This window comes from Antedon bifida, chromosome 11, assembly GCF_963402885.1.
Source record: "Antedon bifida chromosome 11, ecAntBifi1.1, whole genome shotgun sequence".
Taxonomy (NCBI): domain Eukaryota; kingdom Metazoa; phylum Echinodermata; class Crinoidea; order Comatulida; family Antedonidae; genus Antedon; species Antedon bifida.
The window spans coordinates 9,546,985-9,567,328 of record NC_136236.1 but is presented as its reverse complement, the minus strand read 5'-3'; the positions used below and the strand labels follow the sequence as shown (position 1 = coordinate 9,567,328).

At 30.5% G+C, this 20,344-nt stretch overlaps 1 protein-coding gene across 1 annotated transcript in view; it reads left to right on the top strand.

Annotated features, from left to right (window-relative positions):
- The window catches only part of LOC144856405 (plexin-B-like), a 66,521-nt gene that overhangs the window by 1,721 nt on the left and 44,456 nt on the right, over window positions 1-20,344 (top strand). The window contains exons 2-30 of the mRNA XM_078714408.1: window positions 218-436; window positions 823-951; window positions 1,267-1,379; window positions 1,672-1,789; window positions 2,084-2,243; window positions 2,770-2,866; window positions 7,205-7,319; window positions 7,789-7,923; window positions 8,274-8,375; window positions 8,972-9,059; window positions 9,462-9,628; window positions 9,795-9,967; window positions 10,319-10,418; window positions 10,685-10,821; window positions 11,018-11,182; window positions 11,463-11,550; window positions 11,774-12,046; window positions 12,798-12,956; window positions 13,364-13,562; window positions 14,113-14,285; window positions 14,572-14,690; window positions 14,922-14,987; window positions 15,224-15,298; window positions 16,249-16,318; window positions 16,597-16,743; window positions 16,978-17,128; window positions 17,237-17,325; window positions 17,562-17,664; window positions 18,004-18,053. Coding sequence (XP_078570534.1) covers window positions 218-436; window positions 823-951; window positions 1,267-1,379; window positions 1,672-1,789; window positions 2,084-2,243; window positions 2,770-2,866; window positions 7,205-7,319; window positions 7,789-7,923; window positions 8,274-8,375; window positions 8,972-9,059; window positions 9,462-9,628; window positions 9,795-9,967; window positions 10,319-10,418; window positions 10,685-10,821; window positions 11,018-11,182; window positions 11,463-11,550; window positions 11,774-12,046; window positions 12,798-12,956; window positions 13,364-13,562; window positions 14,113-14,285; window positions 14,572-14,690; window positions 14,922-14,987; window positions 15,224-15,298; window positions 16,249-16,318; window positions 16,597-16,743; window positions 16,978-17,128; window positions 17,237-17,325; window positions 17,562-17,664; window positions 18,004-18,053 — 3,780 coding nt within the window. The remainder of the gene's footprint in view (window positions 1-217; window positions 437-822; window positions 952-1,266; window positions 1,380-1,671; window positions 1,790-2,083; window positions 2,244-2,769; window positions 2,867-7,204; window positions 7,320-7,788; window positions 7,924-8,273; window positions 8,376-8,971; window positions 9,060-9,461; window positions 9,629-9,794; window positions 9,968-10,318; window positions 10,419-10,684; window positions 10,822-11,017; window positions 11,183-11,462; window positions 11,551-11,773; window positions 12,047-12,797; window positions 12,957-13,363; window positions 13,563-14,112; window positions 14,286-14,571; window positions 14,691-14,921; window positions 14,988-15,223; window positions 15,299-16,248; window positions 16,319-16,596; window positions 16,744-16,977; window positions 17,129-17,236; window positions 17,326-17,561; window positions 17,665-18,003; window positions 18,054-20,344) is intronic.

Below are 20,344 nucleotides of genomic sequence, written 5' to 3'. Positions count from 1 at the left end.
AAAGTTAAAAGCGATACAATTATTGATAATGTAAATTTGCAATATTTGTTTTACAGTTACGAAGCTGAAGTTATCAATGTGCTTTCGGGACTTTATGAAGAATTTACCCACACAACTTTAAAACGTTGCAAAATAAAAAAAAAAATAATAATTATCAAAAAACATTATTACAGGGATGCACTAAAGATTATTATAATACGTTTTACATTTGTAAAAGTCTTTCAGTTTTACTGCTGCTGATATTCAGTCATTGATGTGTCCACCAAATGATGGTAGGCAACTATACAGACGTTATTCACAAGGTATCTACACAGAAGCAGCAGTATCAGAGGCATTGCTAACAGTTAATGATAAAATACTAACATCAGTTACTACATCAATTGAAGAGAATCGAACAATAGCATTTATAGGCACAGATAATGGACAACTTATTAAGGTTAGTAGGCCTACTACAAATTGTTTAATTTGAAATTCTGAAAATTGATTATAAAGGTACAGAGACACTTCAACACTTTTTATATCAATATAAAATGTCTTCACTAAAGAATCGCAAAAGCCACGTAAACAAATAATTGATCGTCTTGACTTGAGGACAAAAAAGACAAAAATGAAATATGATTGTTATGTTTTGTGTATTAATATTTCCCTTGTCGACTTACTTTATTCAAATAAAAATGAAAGAAAACAAAATTGGTGGGATGTGCGAAGGGGACGATCAACATTCTTTACATGGCCTAATTAGGTCCAACTTTCCTACAATAAAGTTTGAATAAAGTAGGTCCATAGTATTGTTAAACAAGTTGTTTTCTTCCAATTTGTCAGGCTCAGTTAACAAACAAAACATCATCTAGAGTGTATGAAACTATCACCTTAGATACAGGTCAAGAGGTCAGGTCAGACATATTTATAGATGAAACATCTAATTATATAATAGCACTCACAGCAAAAAAGGTCAGTTTATTCGAATTTTATTGTATGTTTATCCTAATTTATTTTTATTATTTGATTTTTTTAAATATTTTTCCTGTACATCCACATATAAAGATTATTATTCATTTTATTTCATTTAGGCGTATTTCGCTATTTTTTTTAATTCCACAAATTAAAAAAATAAAAAGAAAACAAGAAGAAAATGTTCCCCATCCCTTGTCTAAGCTAAGATGTATAAATGCACGATTTTTCATTATTTTCATTATTTCATGCCATTCAAGAAATGTGCCTTTGCGTAAATTGATAATATAGATTACTGTTTATACTTTTGATTAGTTGGTCAAGCTACAAGTTGCAAACTGCAGTCGGTTTATCACATGTGATGAGTGTATTAGACCAGGTCAACTAGATGCAGATCCTTATTGTGGATGGTGTACACTACACAAAAAGTAAATAGAGTTCTTTTTCTTTTTTTTCAATCCCAAATTGTTATTTTGTCTTTTCCTAATGCATTTGACAAATTATTAGGAGATTTTTTTTGTTTTTTTAACTTTTTCAGATATTTTTGCAAAATAATAAACTATGAAAATAAATGTTAGAAATTAGTTTACTGTCTAAAGGCTAAATTATATATATATATTTTTAAATACAAACAGTTTAAAACAAACCTTAATACAAATAAGAATTTAAAAATGTTTTTTAGTGCAGATAGCACTTACATTTGTCTTTTTTTAATTTTAGATGTACCAGATTTAAAGAATGCCAACAGTCTCCCTGGTTGCCAAGCAACAGTGCCCAATGCGTAAAGATTAGAAGTGTTGAACCACCTTTTATTCCTCAAACTTTTGAAAATATCAACGTGAGTTGTGAAGAACAATTTATTAAACTTGTTTTCTAGGCTTGTAATATTTTTTTAAATAAATAATGTTGCCATTATCTGGATAACTTAAGCACTACTAAGGCAGGGGTACTAGTACAAACTATATCTATATTATTGGCATATCTATATTAGGGTTCAAGCCTATCCTCAGCCATAATAATTCTGGACTCAAAACTGGCTGGAGATCCAGTGTACATCTGGCTTGTGATGCTTCTTCACAAAAGGAATTATACAATTATTTAATAACAAGTTTTAATATGTTTTTATTCATAGATTTCTGTAACTGTTGAGCAACTTCCTCCTTTAAATATCAACCAAAGTTATAATTGTAAATTTGGTGACTTTAAATCATCTGCAATGCAAGATGGAGAAACATTAGTAACTTGTTATTCACCACCTTCATCACATGTACCACAAATACCAACCAGCCAAGGTGAGTTAAACATTATGCTAATATGATTTACTTTCTGTTTTATTTTTCTAGTATTTTCACACATGGTATGCATTCTCTCTAGTAGGAGGTGTATACTATTAATAGCTCATGAGGAAATAGGTTTTAGCAAACACCATGGAGTACAGAAATTATGCACTCACTACTCTACATTCGCAACAAGGGGGATTCCCCCAAAGTGACCCTTGTTTCAACCTACTGATATCTTAAGCTTTGTTTACACTATCAAACTTGATTAACAAAACAAATATGGTAGTGATATGCCCAAAAATGGTAGTGATGTCACATCATCGTCTCCATATATGGGCATATCACATTTTTTGGGAGACATTTGCACCAAGTATTTAAACCTATCTACCTCTGGAAAAAAAGTAATTAAATATTAAATTTAGTTTTTTTGTAGAGATTTTTGTATTTAATTTTTAATTATTGTATTTACCCATGAAATGCATTTGAAATTAAGGCCTAGGCCTACACAGTAGCTAACCTTTAAATAATTTGTTTACAGCTTCTGTAGATGTTATTTTATCAGTTCACTCATCCGTAAGTGATGTTGATTTTGTTTCCACTGACTTTACATTCTTTGACTGTAGTGCCATTACTTCGTAAGTACTGATTATCTTATTTTTTATAAGAGTGTGGAATAAATAAAAATGTAAAAATATTTCACTACTTTAACTATCAAATTTTCATTGTAAACACACATTTTCTAAAATAACTAAAATAAAACGATCTGAAATTCAAGTGACATATTATTTTAAGGAAATGAACATATGTTTTTTAGTTTCTACTGTACCAGGTTGCAATGTACATAATGTGTTATAATCTCACTGTCATCTTTAAGTACATCAGGAAATCAAATACAATATTGATAATAATATTTTTGTAGTCTGACAGTTGTAATTGTGTATTACTGTACTGTACAAACATTTACAAAGCATACAAGATTGCTTCTTTCAAATTGATATTATATTGGGACCATGATAGAAAATATTGATAGCTGTGAGGGAATGAATAAACACTGTCAAATATTTAAAACCATAATGTGTCAACACTGAATCATCATTGTTTTTATACTTCCCTATTTGTAACCAGATAGATAGTTCAACCAAATTAACCAATATATCTTCCTTTCAAGACAATCAACTCATCAGTTACATGTTTATTATAGATTAAATAACACCTTTTTTATTTATCTTTGTTGTAATGTAATTTAAGTATTTTTTGAAAATTCAAATATTATCAATCAGACTCTTGTCTTGGGTTGGTCCAAAGTCTTCAGAGATCAGAACAAAATAAATATCTGGCTTTTTAAAAGCATGGCAATGTCTTAGAGCACACTAAGGTTTTCCGACAATTATCCAGAACTTTTGGATTCTTAAGAACATTATGATTTTGACAGCTTAGTTTCTAATTTTTACTGACAGGAAAGTTGACTGTATTTGCATGTCATAAATCATAAACTACTTGGTGTATAAAGTACATGAAGGAATTTAGTTTAGATTGTAAGAGAAAACTGTTTATAATTTGAAACATAACTATTGAGAGTGATACTCTCACTGTGTTAAAAACAGTTGCTGTTAGTGTTTTGATAATTGAACTAGATTCAAAAGATTCATTTCATTTGATTATTATTATTGTATTAAGTTAAGTTATTATTATTTGTGTTATTTTGAGTAGATAGTAGTAAGCCTATTAAATGTATAGGTTGTAAGGATGATTGCTTTCCTGAATGATCTTTAACCTTCACAGAACATTTAACAAGAAGTCGAAAAAGCATGTGGACATGTCCAATATAGGCTGACAGTGACCTGGAACCATAAAATTCCCTCAACCCTTAATAATTCCACAGTATAATTCGTCACCGTCACCACGAAGTGACACTAACCTAAAAATCTGTAATTTTTGAAAATTTTTTTTTTTCGATATTTTGATTATGTATATCAAACTCTATGTTTTCACAAAATCTAAACTTTAAAATATCAATAATTAACTAATTACATTAATTAGACAATATAAAAAAACACCATCATATGGAATTTGCGTTTTTACGAAGTGACACTATTTATTAAATACCCGTATGTGCTGCTTGCCAGCGCCACACGGGTAATGAATTTTGCGCGTTTGTTTACTGTTTTGGCCTAGCCTACAGCCTAGCTAGGAGGGTCTGCTCGCACACTCCAGAACATTGCATTTTATCAAGAAAGACGGTAAGTTAATTAGTTTATTTAAAGAATTTTAGTCCGCTCAGATATCCGTCATGTCGAGGCCTATTATATATTTATTTTATAATTTATTTAACAGTAATTTGACCCACTTTTAGCCTAGGCCTATAGTAAGTAGTAGCACTAGCTAGGCATAGGTAGGCCTAGGCCTACTTTACTTTTCTGTGACGTTTAGGCATAGCTAGCTGGCCCAGATCTAACTAGGCCTAACAAACTAGAGTATGTGTATGCCCAGGGAATAGTAGTAGTAGTACTACTACTACTTGGCTAGAGTAGACTCTCTATTCTAGGCTAAACTACTCTGCTTGATTTTTAACAATAAGAAATCACTGTTAAAATGTGTTTTTTGTTTTCAGAACAGTTTCAAGAAAATAAGATAAGGGGGAACAACCGAAATTCGATCAACAAGCAATCTGTCTACCTCAATTTAAGGGAGAAGGTATCAAGTGCAAGGTTTAAGGGGAGGTGTAGGCAGCCTGTAGCAAGTGTTTATGTTATATGAGCATTTTAGAGGATGTGTACATCACACAGAACAATGGATTGAATAAATTAAAAAGCATACCGGTAATAGAAAAAAGTATTTAATGATTTATAACAATAGAGAATAATCTTTGATATAAATTAATACGGGCATAAGTATTGTATTACTGAATTATTAATTGTTCAATGTTGAAAAAATAACTAATATTTATTATAATATGGAAAAAAAAATATGAATATGTACATTATGCTTACTGTACATTCCAGATAGGCCTATTTATATGTCTATGTAATTTGTAGTTTTTATTAAAAGTGTTAAAGTAAGTCAACCTATGTTTTTAGATTTATTTGATGTGGTTGTTTCATTTATAAATAACCTAACCCTGTCTACACTATCAAACCATTTTGACAAAAAAGTGTGATGTGCCCAAGTATGGTAGTGATATTACGTCATTGTGTCCATATAAGCACATAACATTAATGTTGGTCACATTAAGTTTGATTTTATTTATTTCAAAAATATTTTACTAGGGTGGTCCATCCAGTCGAAGGTGATCATTAGATAGAAAGAACCTCACAAAAATGTAATTTGATAAGACAATAACATACAACAATTAAAAATTAAATCAAAATAAATAGAATTTATGAAAACTAACAAACTAAAATAATGGAAAAATGAATAGAATAAAAAAAGAAAACAATGAAAACAATACATTGAATGGCCATCTCATTGGAGATGGTCATGCAATAAACAAGGAAGAGATGGTTCTTGAGCAAAAATGTGATGGAAAAGGAAGATGAAGCAAGTCGGATAGTGCAGGCAAGACTTAAAAGAGACATGAATGTTTGTAATGTATATAATAGTGTTCACTTATCAAGGACCATACATAATTGTTATGATGTAAGATCTATGCATTGGAAAGCTATGAATTACACAGTAGTGTCACTTCCAACGCACTAGAAATACGCGGTGAAATGGAATTTGCGGTTTCACGAAGTGACACTAACTGCATTAGTGTCACTTCGTAAGCGTAAACTGCGTAGGGAAATGAATTTTTCGGTTTCACGAAGTGACACTAATGTTTAACTTTAATTTACTTGGTAATTAATTAATATGATTAAAATTAAATTAAAGTAATGGGTAGCTGGATTGTCTAACTTTGTATGTATGTAAATTAAAAATCTTAGTGACATTTTTTGAGGACGAAATCGTGTGTTTTGTGAAGCTCGTTTCTTCAATCGCGTTTTTCTCGAAACGCTGTTTTCATCAATTACGCGGTTAGTGTCACTTCGTGGTGTCGGCGACGAATTGTATGCAATCTTGATAATCAACCATTTGACATCTTTTGCTTGACTTGCCTGTGCAGTCAAGCATGCTTTAATGCCATTCATTTACATACTTAATTAATCAGTTTATTTTAATCAACCATACAAAATACAATAATGTTTGCTTTTACTGTTTCTTGGTATTAACTTGTCAGCCTCTGACTTGCTGTTACTGAAACTAGAACTGTAAACCTCTCTATTGTGTCATCAAGAATTTGATTCTGTTGTTAAAGGTTTCTGTATTGTTACTGAATTGTACTTCAACAATAACTTTACCTAAATTTAGCCTATTATTTGTATATAACAAAAGGTTCTTTTGAATCAAAGGGAAGTTGGTGTGGGAAAATTGTGTTCTTTTATTCAATATAACAAACTCATAGTGCTCTATCAAATCTGTATTTTGCTTTTAACAAGTATATAACAGTCCTAAATGTATCCACTGATTCCATTGGTTAATTTCCAATTGTTTCCAATTAACAATATAATCTAAATAGTATACAGTAGAACCCCTGGGACACTATCAGGACCTAAACAAATCTCCTTATAAAAAAAAAACCAAATATGCAAAAATGAATGAATTGGATTCATGAAATTGAGAAGAATTTAAACTTTAGCAATCCATGATGCATTTGCAATGGTCAGACCATTACCTCTACAATCAACAAATTACTGTATGCATTTGTGCTTAGAATTGTCAAATACAATGAAATAGATCAACTTATGTTAATTCAGTGATAGGAGTTGGCTGCAGTGTTAAAACATAGTGCCCCTCGTTTTTGCATTAAAAAAATTATGAAGTATATGATTTAATAATTATCTTTATTAGAATAACAACATCTCTATATCGGTGGCATGCGTGTCAAACGGTTATAAGATAACAATATTGTTTTGTTTTTATTCTCAATACTGTAGCTGTTCTGAATGTGTTTCAAGTTTTACTTGTGATTGGTGTGTCTACGACAACAAATGTACCCATAATGCATCAACATTGTGCACAGCAGATGACAAAATTATTTTGAATGGAAACGTAAGTAATTAAGAATTTTTCCTTTTTTGTTCTGTATAATCAAATGGAAGCTGAACTTGCATTGCTCAAATAAGCACTTTTTGAGACAACATGGTTAGGCTAATTGTTTTTGGAAGGGGTTGGTAAGGTGCGAATGGGTTGCTTAGTTTATAGAATGACACTTATAGGAATTATATTATGAGGTGGCTGATGCATGCCTTGTGTCCTTGGGCAAGATACTTTACTCTATGCAGATGGAGAATTAGGTGCCAGATATTGAACTTGTAAGAATAATGGTGTATTCTTTGTATTGTAGTGATGTTTCTCGGTAATTTACAGTAGTTACTACAGTTCGTATTAACAGTTTCCAATAAATCATCTAAAGTTATCGGTGTGAAGAACAAACAGAAAATTATCTATGTAATTATTGCATCCAAAATGTTTAATTATGTTACTGTTATCACTTATAAGCTATTGTTTAAATATGTAGGCAACATCACCACCAAATGGTTTTCAAGGTCAAGGGTCATGTCCACAGATTTATCAAGCAAATGAGGAACTTATTCATGCCAATATAGAGAAAGAAATCATAATACCAATTAAGAATTTACCAAATGCTACAAAGGTAAACATTTAAAGCTGATAATTCATACTGGAATAAACTCAACTTATTTAGGCCTACTCTGTACTATTTTTGAGAAGGAAACCTTATTATTGTCCACAATGTTTAAACTCTGAGTTTTACTACAGTCATGGTAAGACTTGCACATGTATGATTTCAACTGACCAAAAATGCTCGATTTCAATCTACAAGGTTTCAGGAATCAATTCTTGTAAGAAGGTTTTAACATACAATGTTGTGAGGTTATAAATTAGGCAGGGCAATTCAATTCAAAATCTTCATCAATTGTAATTGTAAACCCGTAACATATTACCTACCTATAATTAGAAGTTATTTGTCTGTGTTTATTGTAGGTAAACAGCTATGAATGTGAGTTGGAAATTGAAGCACAAACTGTCAGGATTCCAGCATCAGTTGATGAATCTAACTCAAATATCACCTGTTCACAATACACTGTAAGCATTTTAGAAAAAATGTTAAGCACTTAATGTAAATATCAATGTATTTTGTCTAGATTATTAAAAAAACCCAACATAAATGAGATTTTAACAAGTTTATTAGATTTACGTCGATTCCATCCATATGATAACGTTGATCTAAATTAAAGCTAATTTTAAACAGAACTTACATGAACAGTATACATAAACAGTATACATGAACATTTAAAAAAAAATTGACATAACAAATGTATTAGTCCGCTTAGCTATCAACATTAAAAAAAAGTTTGTTATAAATGTTTAAAATGGTTTCCGGTCCTAATAATATCCATAAATGTTATGCTATTGCATACATAGTGCCATAGATGGTTTATTAAAGGTTATAAATTAGATTTCAATCAAAATGTTTAGTAAAAATATAGATTAATGGTTTATGTGCTAGGTTACGGTTCTGATCATATGTTCAAAATATGTTTCACGACAGCATTATAGATTTTTTGAATATATATTAGAGTATCTTGTGTTAATGTTTATCCAGTGAACATGAAAGTTTTCTGTAAGTGCAATGTGCCTAAAATGTAATTGTAAAAAGTGTAACGTGTATTTTATTTTAGTATGACTACGCAGCTAATGACAAGCAGGAAGTAAACGCAAATATTAAAGTATTTTGGAATGAGAATGTAATTGACAATATTTATCAAGGTTGGTTTCAATTGATTGTTTACATTGATAAGAGTTTCTTATTGAAGATATACCAGTTTATAGTCTACATCAACATACTTCTATTATAGACCTAAAGCTCTATCTACAATATCAAATTAGTTTGATAAAATGTGTGATTTGCCCAAATATGGTAGTAATAATGGCATAATCGTGTCCATAATGGACACATGAAATTGTTATGTCACATACAGTTTGATAGTGTAGACAAACTAGCTTAACAAAAAAAGTGTAATGTGTCACAATATGGTAGTGATATGCTTAAAAGTGATATGACATCATCATGTCCATATATAGGCACATCAATTGCCAATTAACATGAATCTCCACTGCCACCAGCTTCATATTGTTAATATTTCTTGTATTGTATTATCTATTTACCAGTCACATTGTACAAATGTAGTGTTCAACGTCCAGACTGCAGTCGATGCTATTCAATGAACACCACTAGGTCTGCAATTGATTGTGTCTGGTGTACCGGAGACCAATGTTCATACAGTCCATTCTGTTCATCAATAGTGAATGAATGTCCATCACCTGTCATTATTCAGGTAATTCTACTATTTTTATTCTACTTCTATTCTATTTTAATCTTGTTTCAGGGAATAAATTTGATTGAAAACGCGAATCTGAAACTGAAGAACAATTATTATACTACATGTCTAAATCATTTCTTAAGTAGGCTTTTATGTTTGTCATTGTATTGTGTTTTTTCAGATTCTTCCAATCTCTGTTGCTACAGTAATTACTCAACCTGAACCTGATTTCACAGAGGTCATTGAACTTTTAGGAACTGATTTTGGACAGATGAAGTCAGATATTGACAACGTTATGATAGATAACAAAGAATGTGTAATAGTTGCTGATGGATTTAACATAGCTTTACAAAGGTATTTACTGAGAAACACTTAAATAATATATAACAATAAAATATAGGTGCCTTCTTTACTTATTAAATTGCATTTTAATTCTTAATAATAGTATACTGTAGTAAATTTAAGGGGAAATAATTGAAATATAATTTTGTAAGAGTTTAATATAGAACAAAACAAATAGAATATATTGACAATTATTGTTAGTTTATTTCCTTTTGTTGCTGTGCAGTTTAGAGTTTACCATTTCCATTTTGCTAAATTACTATACTTTTTATTTATATAATTCGCCTAGTATACCCCTCGTTGAAATAACCTTTATCAACGCAATTAAATGTTTACATTTTAAAATTTACTATACCCACACAGTGTGAAATGTAAAGCTCCTGTGTTTGGCAGTGTTTCTCAACGTGACGTCATCATAACTGCCCAAGGCAAGACAACTGCATCTATAGGCATACTCTATCAGGTATATTTTTTTAAATAAGGTAACTTTTAAAAAAATATTACTTGCATGAATGGCAGAAAGTCAATCTAGTTACATTTTAATTAACACTATACACACTAAAATATAGTTTACGAAACTGTTGTAGTACGAAAAGTTATTTATAAGATTTGTTTGAATATAATGAAATCAGTGTTTGTATTTAACATATTAGAAATAAACATAACTTGTATTGAATGTAATACTGTAGATGTTGTATTGTGTAGAAATATAACGTGTTTTTATTTTAGAATCCAATTATATCTGAGTTGAGTCCAAGGTTTGGCATTCAAGCTGGTGGAACTACCCTAACATTCAGTGGATCTAATCTGAACACTGGTAATGACAAAATGGTATCTATTGATGGAAGTGAATGTTATGTTACAAGGTACGAAACACAAACTCAAATTAATGTATTGATAAGGGCAGGCTAATCTATTAATGAAGTTATAATAAAGTGTTTTTCGTCACTGCCGTAATGTTACATTTATTTGAACTGCTTCTCTGCCAATTATACTATAATAATCTCAAAACTGTATAAATGATTAGGTTGGTTATTTTGTTTGTGTCAATTTGTTTGTCAGTATCAATGAAAACCAGATAATGTGTACAACATCAAACTATATAACATCTGGAGCTGAAGTTGCAGTAACAGTTACATTTGGAAATGCTGTTAGAGATGGTCCTACCTTCACTTACACTACAAATCCCACAGTGACTGACTTCCAACCCAAACAAGGCATTCAAGCGTAAGAAGTATACATTATGTTCTGAAATATAATAGATGTGTTCTGTCATTGAATAAATGGTGGAGTACTGCAAAGTATGTTTCTATAATACCACGCACAGCTTCAGTAACAATCAGTAATTGATTGAATAATACATTTATTTGATTGATTGCATATCTATCTAAATTGTTAGGATAATTCTCCTAAAATGTATGATAAATATTCAAAATAAAGAAAGAAAATGTATATATTTTTAAATAATTTAAATTTATGGAAATTAAAAATAATGTTTTTATTGCAGAGGTGGGCAAAACATCATAGTGACAGGAACAAATTTCCAGTATGTACAGAAAGCAACAATGTTGTTAAATAATGTATTAACTGAAAATGTAAGATTTAAATTACAATTTGATGAATTTCGATTGAAAGAAAGAACACTTAACTACTAATATTAGGGCATACTTACATATACCCACCATTAGGAACTTGGTAATGGCAATTTATTTAACACTTTCTTCTTTAAAATGATTGTATAATTTTGTAAAAATACATATATCGAGGAATATTATATGAAATAATTGAGCAGGAAACAAAATAATATTTTTTTCCCAGAACTGTATAATTCTGTCAAATGAGGACATGGATTGTGAAAGTCCACCAGCTGATCTCTCCACATCAGGTAGCAGACGACAGGCAGACCAGGAAGTTTTACATTTGACCTTTTCATTTGATGATTTTGTTCCAACATTGAACGGTGATTTCGGATTTTCTGTTTACCCTAATCCAGTTTATTATCTCTTTGATAATAAATCTTCTTACGGAGAGAAAACTGAAGATGGAGGATATAAATGTGACAAAGAAATTGACGAGTTTATGATTCTGATGGTAATTATGTGAAAATATTTTCATTTGGTTTCGATTTAAGAGTAATGCATATATGAATTTGTCAGCCTTTTATTGTTTTTGGCTGTCTCTACGAATCTACACGTGCGACTTATGTCCGATTTCGCTTGAATGTACCACAGTTAGAATTCATGTATTGTAAACCAGCAAAAACTTGGTCAATTTTTGTGTATTCGATGCGATTGGACTCCTTTCCAGCCACTTGATGGTTTTGATATTTAGTCTTGGAGGTCATAGTTAGGAGAAGACGTTTATCTCTTAACGATGGTCTCAAGCCTACACATCAAAACCGTCAGGTTTTTTAAAAGGAGTCATATATTTCTTCTTGTTTAATTTGTAAGAACAATTGATATTATTCCGATTACTAAATATCATAGCAACATTTTAAATATAACTAATTACATAACATGGAATAAATTAATGTGCTTTTAAACATGTAAGATTTACAATCAAATCTTTGAAAAATCGGACTACTTGAAACATCCACAACATCTAAATTATCATAAACTCGTCCAGATTCAAATTTTATATATACAATTTTTATTGGTCAGATGTTTTGCCCAATGCTGACGTAATTGTAATTTATTCTCATTACAAGTGCGAGAGAAAATAACTGACCAATAAATTAAAAACATTGCTACATTGGTACATATTAAACTTGATTATAGTTTTGAGAATCACTATTTTATTTATACCCAACATAATTAAAAAAAAAACAGTATTTACATAATAGGGTTCTGACATCAACCTTGCAAGTGATGTTGAGGATGTTGAAGTCTTTATTGGAAGTGTTAAATGCACTGTAAATTCAATATCACGTACAGTAGTTCTTGTTGAAGTACCAGATGATGAACCTACTCCAGTAGATGGTGAAGATCATCCTCTTGTTATGGTAGGTCGTGAGATCACCAGATAATACTTTTAATATTATACTGTAATATTTTTATAATATTCAATAGTCTGTAGCCAATAATGTCAAAATCACAAACTGTGCAGAACTTAGAGACAAAAAAGTATTTGTCAAGATCCTAATTTTACAAAATTCGAATTTTAGACTTTGCTACTTAAACATTTTTGAATATATTCATTCTAACATTATTACTACTAGATTGTTTTTAACAAAAAATGTACTACAGAATGTAACCAATTTTAGTGTTTTAATATTTTTTCAGGGGAACAATACCATTTTAAACATTTTTGAATATATTTATTCTAACATTATTACTACTAGATTGTTTTAAACTACAGTATGTAACCAATGTTAGTGTTTTAATATTGATTGTCTCCAAATAACTTTAGATCCGTCATGGAAATCTAAAGTTCACTTTCGGTCCAATAAGATATGTAGGCATTGGATTGTCTACCACCGTCATAATTATTATAATTACGGTTGTTTTGATTGTGGCTATCATCATTACGATCATACCTGTCTACTGGCGTAGATCAAGAATGCTTGACAGACAATTGGAAGAAACAACAGTGAGATTTTTTACAAAAAGTAAGCTAGAAAGCAGTATAGATAAACTCAAACTATTTATATCATTAGGGGCTTGAAAAGTTAAAGCTAAATTTAGATGTGTGAGTGATGTAAAATAATAACTGATTATTTCTACAATGCCCCATAAACTGAGAGTATTGATTTTACTTCTTGAAAGTAGACATATTTTAAATTACTATCGCAATTCATCTAGAAACGAGTTTTAACAAGTTTTTGTAATAAAATTACCTTGTGAGCTTCACTATTGATGTATTATTTAGCATAAATACATACATTGGCATGTATTCAACAAAACCAACAAGATAATGAGACTGCCTATATGAATACGCTACTGGCAAACTAATATGCACAATTAATCAAAATGTTTGGCATTTTTTAGCGCCGAGTTTAGGGTTTAGGTACTGTATATAGATGATGATGATAGCAAATGGGCATTATAATTAAACAATAAATTACACATTAAGCTACAGTCAGTATATACTTAGAAAGTCAATAACTGCAATTTAAGTAATTGTTAATAAATTAATTCATATTTTCATATTCATATTAGACAAAGAAGAGGAGTTTCTAGAAATAAATAACGATGATTCAGAAGTAAGGTATATGGGCATAGTACATGACGACATAATACCAAGGGAATTTAGTCAGAGCAAAGAGAATTATGTACAATGTATGCTGTTTCTAGGATGTGAGATGACTCCAGTAATGCAAGAAAGCGGATATGTAAGATATTGCTACTTGCTTGTGATTACACAACGTTACAAAACATTTTGTTGGATATCAATTAACGCAGGGTGTTACCTCAATGATTAATTATATTTTGTTAGGACTTTGCAGTATTTACATCATGTCATCCGAAAGAAAGAAAGGAAGTAGGCAAATTGTTTAAAATTAAAAATTCTCAACTTTACATAATATTTTTTTTACAGATGGAAAACGATTATTATTATAATATTATAACTTTTTATATGTTTTTCTTCATGTGGTATTGTTTTATTATGTTTTATAGACCGAACTGTTGGAAGATCATCGAGGTTTACCCGAACTGGGTTTGTTTTTGGACGAGACGTTTCTAATGAAAATGATTAACATTTTAGAAAATAACTCATCGTTTATATCTTTACAAAGGTATATAAAAAAACCAATTTGTAATGATTTTAACAGTTTTAGGTAATAAGTCAATGTAAAAGCGAAAGAAGCAATCATTGCCACTTTTACGTTACCATGGTTCACGTCCAACTTTGTCTATTAAATGGTTCTGGTAGCAGAACACGTTAGAAAACCGTTACAGTCTATTGGTTACTATTATACTATATTTACGCCTATATTTAATACAAACTCTGATCTGTTTTAATTTAGGCAAAACTTTTCCGCTTTGTTCCTAATGGCTATGATTGGTGATGATAAAACAGAATATCTATTTCAGTGAGTAATACTTGTATAAACCAAATAATTAATTTACAATTCTTATGTATTTCATATGCAAGAACGCTAGAATTGGCAGCACTGACATGGCTTTTAGGTGAGAAGCATGTAGTTAAAGTGTATTATCTAAGTCCACAGTAGCAATGATAGTTATACAATTTGAAATTAGTTTTAACTAATTCTTATGGTTATGATTAATTCTAATATGTTGTATACTTACACTATAAATGTTTTAGTATTATGGATATGCTTCTAAGCAAACATATTGCTAACAAAGTGAAGGTCAAGAAGGTCAAGTTAGCTTTAAGCAAGTAGGTGAAGTTATTTTGTTTTTTAAAATTAATTGTAGTACTTGCTTTTATAATTATTAATTATTGTTCATTACATTACCAACATTTACAACGTGTGTTTTTAGTCGCGTGAAAGCGACTCTATAGTTCACTATGTCGGTCGGTTGGTCTGTCTGTCTGTCTGTCTGTCGGTCTGTCTGTCTGTCTCTGTCTGTCGGTCCGGTATCACTATGCGTTTTATCGCTTTCTGACTTTATCTTGATATCAGTTTAATCTAGCTAAGTCAATTTTTCACAGAATATTCCTTATGGCCAGAAATCGATGTGGTTATGTTTTCACGGTGCGCAATAAAAAATTACGCGGTCTACGCACGATTTAACGAAATCACGTTTGTAATCATATCTTCACAACCATGAATCACAATTAAATAAAATTTGGTACTCATAAATTTCAGGGCATAAATCATCATATGGCAATACAATTACGTGCGTAGCGCATGTAACGCATGCGTACGCGCGCTTAAAATTTTGAAAATTTATTTTCGATGAAATAAGATTTCTGTTTTCTTGACTTACTTTTCAACTCGAAATTACGTTATACGAGCACGTCAAAAGTAACAGGCTACGCACGTGTAAATTAAAAAAATATAAATGTTTTTAAACATTTCAACATTTTTAAACATGTTCAGTAATTTCGGTCAGTATAGTTCACTATGTCGGTCGGTCGGTCTGTCTGTCGGTCCGGTATCACTATGCATTGTAGCACGCGACTTAATGGCTGTTGGCCTTGTTTATTATATATTCCAGTTTAGCCCAGTGGTTTAACTGATATTCAAGGGCCCTGAATATCTTTGATATTAATTAATATAACTTTTGTCAAGTTATGACGGTTCATGATACTTTAGTGACTCAATGTGAAATATACTTCTTACTATTAATAAAATATAATATAGCAATTTACTTAAATTACAGAAACGGCGAAACTGTTATTGAACATCTGATATCTCACATGTTGGCATTATGCATGTATAAATACACAATGGTATGTAAATTAGTTTCATTAATTATAAACATATTATTCTTAATAATAACTTAACAGTGTTCTAACAGAGAAGAGTAAGTACTTCCTGTTAAATATCAGACTTTTATTTGTGTTTTACATACATTTTATATTGTTTACATAATTTAGATTTTCTTTTCACGATATACAGCAGGTACATGCATGAGTTCGTATCTTCAGATCTAAAATAACGTACTGTGTATAAACATATTATGTGTGTTTTATATTCTACTTGGTTCACTTAAAATTGAATTTTGCAGAAGTATGTATCAGGGCCCCTTTTGCAACTTGTAGATGCTATAACTACGAGAATAGATAGTGGTGCGGTAGACGCTGTTCATCATCATTGTCAATATTCTTTAGACGAGAACTGCCTTCTGCCAATTGATGTCACTGGAGAGAATATAGTAAGATATCTGCAAATGTTTTGGAAACATTTGAGTATATAACATATAACACTGAAGCATAATGCTACTTGCAAACAATTATTTTAATAACTTCTTAGAGCGCATGACAAATAAATGTGTATATGAAAAAAAATGTTTAAGAAGGTCAGATAATCCTGCAAATATTGAATTATTAGCCAATCCGATAAATACTGAATTTCCACACAAATTCAATGGCATTTGTTTTCACTTTAGGATTTGAGTTTGGTAGTTGATGAAGAAAAACAAGAAATTGTGAAAGTAAACAGTTGTGATACGCTATTTCAAGTAAAACAAAAACTGTTAAATGTTATGTTTAAGGAACAACCTTTTTCAAAAAGACCCAACGTTTCACACGTTCAGTTAGGTGAGTACACCAACAAACAGGCAATTGTTGTATAATTGTATCCTACTCCTTTATTCTGTAGATTTCAATTATATACATAATAAAGTAATAATTGTTTTCTAAATTTAGAATGGAGAGTGAATGTAGATCAACGAATTATTTTAGAAGATACTGATTTACAGACAGAAAGAAAACTAAAAACAATTGCAGATTTTGGAGTAATATTACTGTAGTATTTTTTTTTTTTAATATCTGTTAGAAAAATTGATTAGTCCTTACTAGGCATATGTTGTGTAAGGTCCGGACGTCAGTGGACACAAGAAGTCGGGCTTAACATGACGCACCCACATAGTAATAGAAAAAATAGAAAATACTTTTCTCCACCAGCACGTTAGGAAACAAATAAATCAATCACTACTCGGATCGTAAATTTGAAGAATTAATTTTTTTTCAGATTCAAAATAACGCAGTGGTAGCGTTTGTAGACGTTTGGAAGGAAGATATCAACGCGTCAGACCCGTATGATACAATTAAGCAACCAATAGTTGCTAGACATGGTAATAATGATAATATGTATTGGTATACATACTACATTCCAACCTTACCAGTATCTAGTACTATATTTTACTTTGTCAGTTTCTTCTTATTTTTTGTAATTATAATTATTCAATAATAAATTAATAATATAAAAAAAACAATACTGTTTATAAAGTCACGGCCATTTATACTAAATATTTCTTATTGGTATTATGTTATATTTCGGCAAACACATTAACAAACAACATCAAACAGCTTTATTGCGCCAATGAGTGGCAGAATAGACCAAGTTATTTGTTGTTGTTGTTTGTGCTATTGTTATTGTTATTATTGTCTATGATCTAACTTTACTTTTTAAGAAACTAACATCTACCAAACATCAATCAATGCAGATGGCACTTTTCACATTGTGAGTGTTTTTAGTTCAAATATTTTACAGTCACCAGTAATTGAATAACATTTGATATCAACAAATCTTATTGCTTATTGGACATCTAATAATTAACTGTGAACTAAATATGCAGGAAAGTAGCTTTACGATAGTTGATAATCTGTTTAGACGTTCTAGTTTAAAAAATATTTTGGCATAGATTGCTTGTCATAACTAAACCAAAATCACCGCTCGTGGCGATACGTAAAAAGAAACAATAACTAGATACTTGGCAAGTGTAGTCGGTCAGTTTTGATTTTGAAATGGAATTTGTTTGAATGTTTAGTTGAAAGGAAATGTGTACACGGGTGCTTATGATGCAATGGACGGCGAGAAGCCAGATATTGATGAATCCATCTTTGAAAGGTTAACTGAAACTAAGGTATGAATAAATAAAAACAACATTTTTTATTTTAACTATTTTTAAACAGTTGGTTTTTAATAGGATGCAACTTGACATGCACATGAGACGAATCACCCTAAATGTATCTTGTTATTGGTCAAACTTGTGTTGGCCGTCTGGATACTGGGAACTTGTTTTATATTTATGGAAGTAAACTCACTTTTATTGTTGTTCTGCATATATCGAACATCATTGGTTGGTTTGATGAATCATGTTTTTCCTTAATATTTTACAGTAATACGTATATTAATATCTCACATGTCCACAGCAAATATACCAGCAGCATGTTGACTCCATAATGAATAATGTGTTCAGCTCATCATCGAACATCCACCTACCATTATTTGTTAAATATCTTTATGATTTTCTGGATAACATGGCGACTAAGCATGGTGTTAGTATCAATGAATTGAAGATATGGAAGAACAACAGGTTTGGAAATTGCAAAAAAATGTTAGATAATGAGGTTTTACTTAAAGCTAACGACGGTGTATCTACGATTTACATCGAAGAATTAGCTCCCAATTATTTAATTATTTAATATTAAGAGAAACAAGGTTAAGAAATTTAAATTATAATTATTTAAAATTCAAATTAAAAATGTTATCATTTATTTTTCTATAGGCCTATGAGCGTTTATTTCTTCATTTATAATGAGCATTTTTTTAAATGATTTTTCCTTACAATTTCCATATCATCTTGTATTTCTTCCATTGTCCATACAATATAATCAAAATAGCAAGAGAAACCAGAAATGGACTAGATCAATAATCATATTTTTATCCTTTTTTTAGTTTAGCTGAGATGTTTTGGTTAATAATTCTGAGAAACCCTGCTTATGTCTGTGACATTCAACAAACGCCCCCTATTGATATCACTCTCGGTGTCATCTCTACTGTTTTTCGAGAATCTTGGTCAATTGAGCTGTTTGGTTTTAAAAAGGTAAGCAAAAACAATGCATTTATTTATTTATTTATCGTATGTCCGGCTAATTTAATGTGTTATTTCCTGTCATCGACCTACTTCTAAACGTTACCGGTAATGAATCAGTCTTACTACTTTTGTTTCTGTTGAGAATCATTTGTTTATATTATTCTTTTAGTTATATATTTGCACGATTTTGTTGAAATTAAGAACTAAACCTAATATACCGTAAACGAACAGTTTGTCTAAATCTGGCATAATTTTTATCGCGAATACACTTTGTTTTGATTATTTATATTCCAAACCGTCACCTGCAAATCGCTTCACAGCTCATCAATGTAGATCACCCTACGGTTTCAATATTATGATTATTACTTATATCTTTATACATATTGTATGATGCAAGCATTCACAAGCTACTTACGCTTTAATAGCTACATGACTATTTTGTAATATTTCATCAGTCATTTAATATGACTGATGAAATATTAAAGTCAGTGTTCTTTAGTGCTTGTCTAACTTTCAGTTTTTTATTTCAAAGAATTCGCCAAGTCATCGACAGATGTATGTAAAAGAGATTCCACGATACCGCCAACTTGTTACTAAGTTCTATAGTGACGTCAAGCATACTCCATCTTGTGATCGCATGAACGTTATTGATGAAGTAAATTCTCTTATACAGGTATGTACAAAGACTATCAATATTGTTCAAAGAAACTAATAGGCATAGGTCAAGGCATAGGCATATGTCAACAAATACAAACATAGACAGAAATACGGTAACATGATATACTAATACTAATGCTTTTTATTCTCAGCCAATTAGCACATTGTTTAAGAAGTCGAGTGTGTTAGTGAATCTTCATTCATTTACGGACAAATATTTAAGAGAGGTAAATATAAATAATTATATACAGATCTTTTGATAGTGTACCGGCAGAAA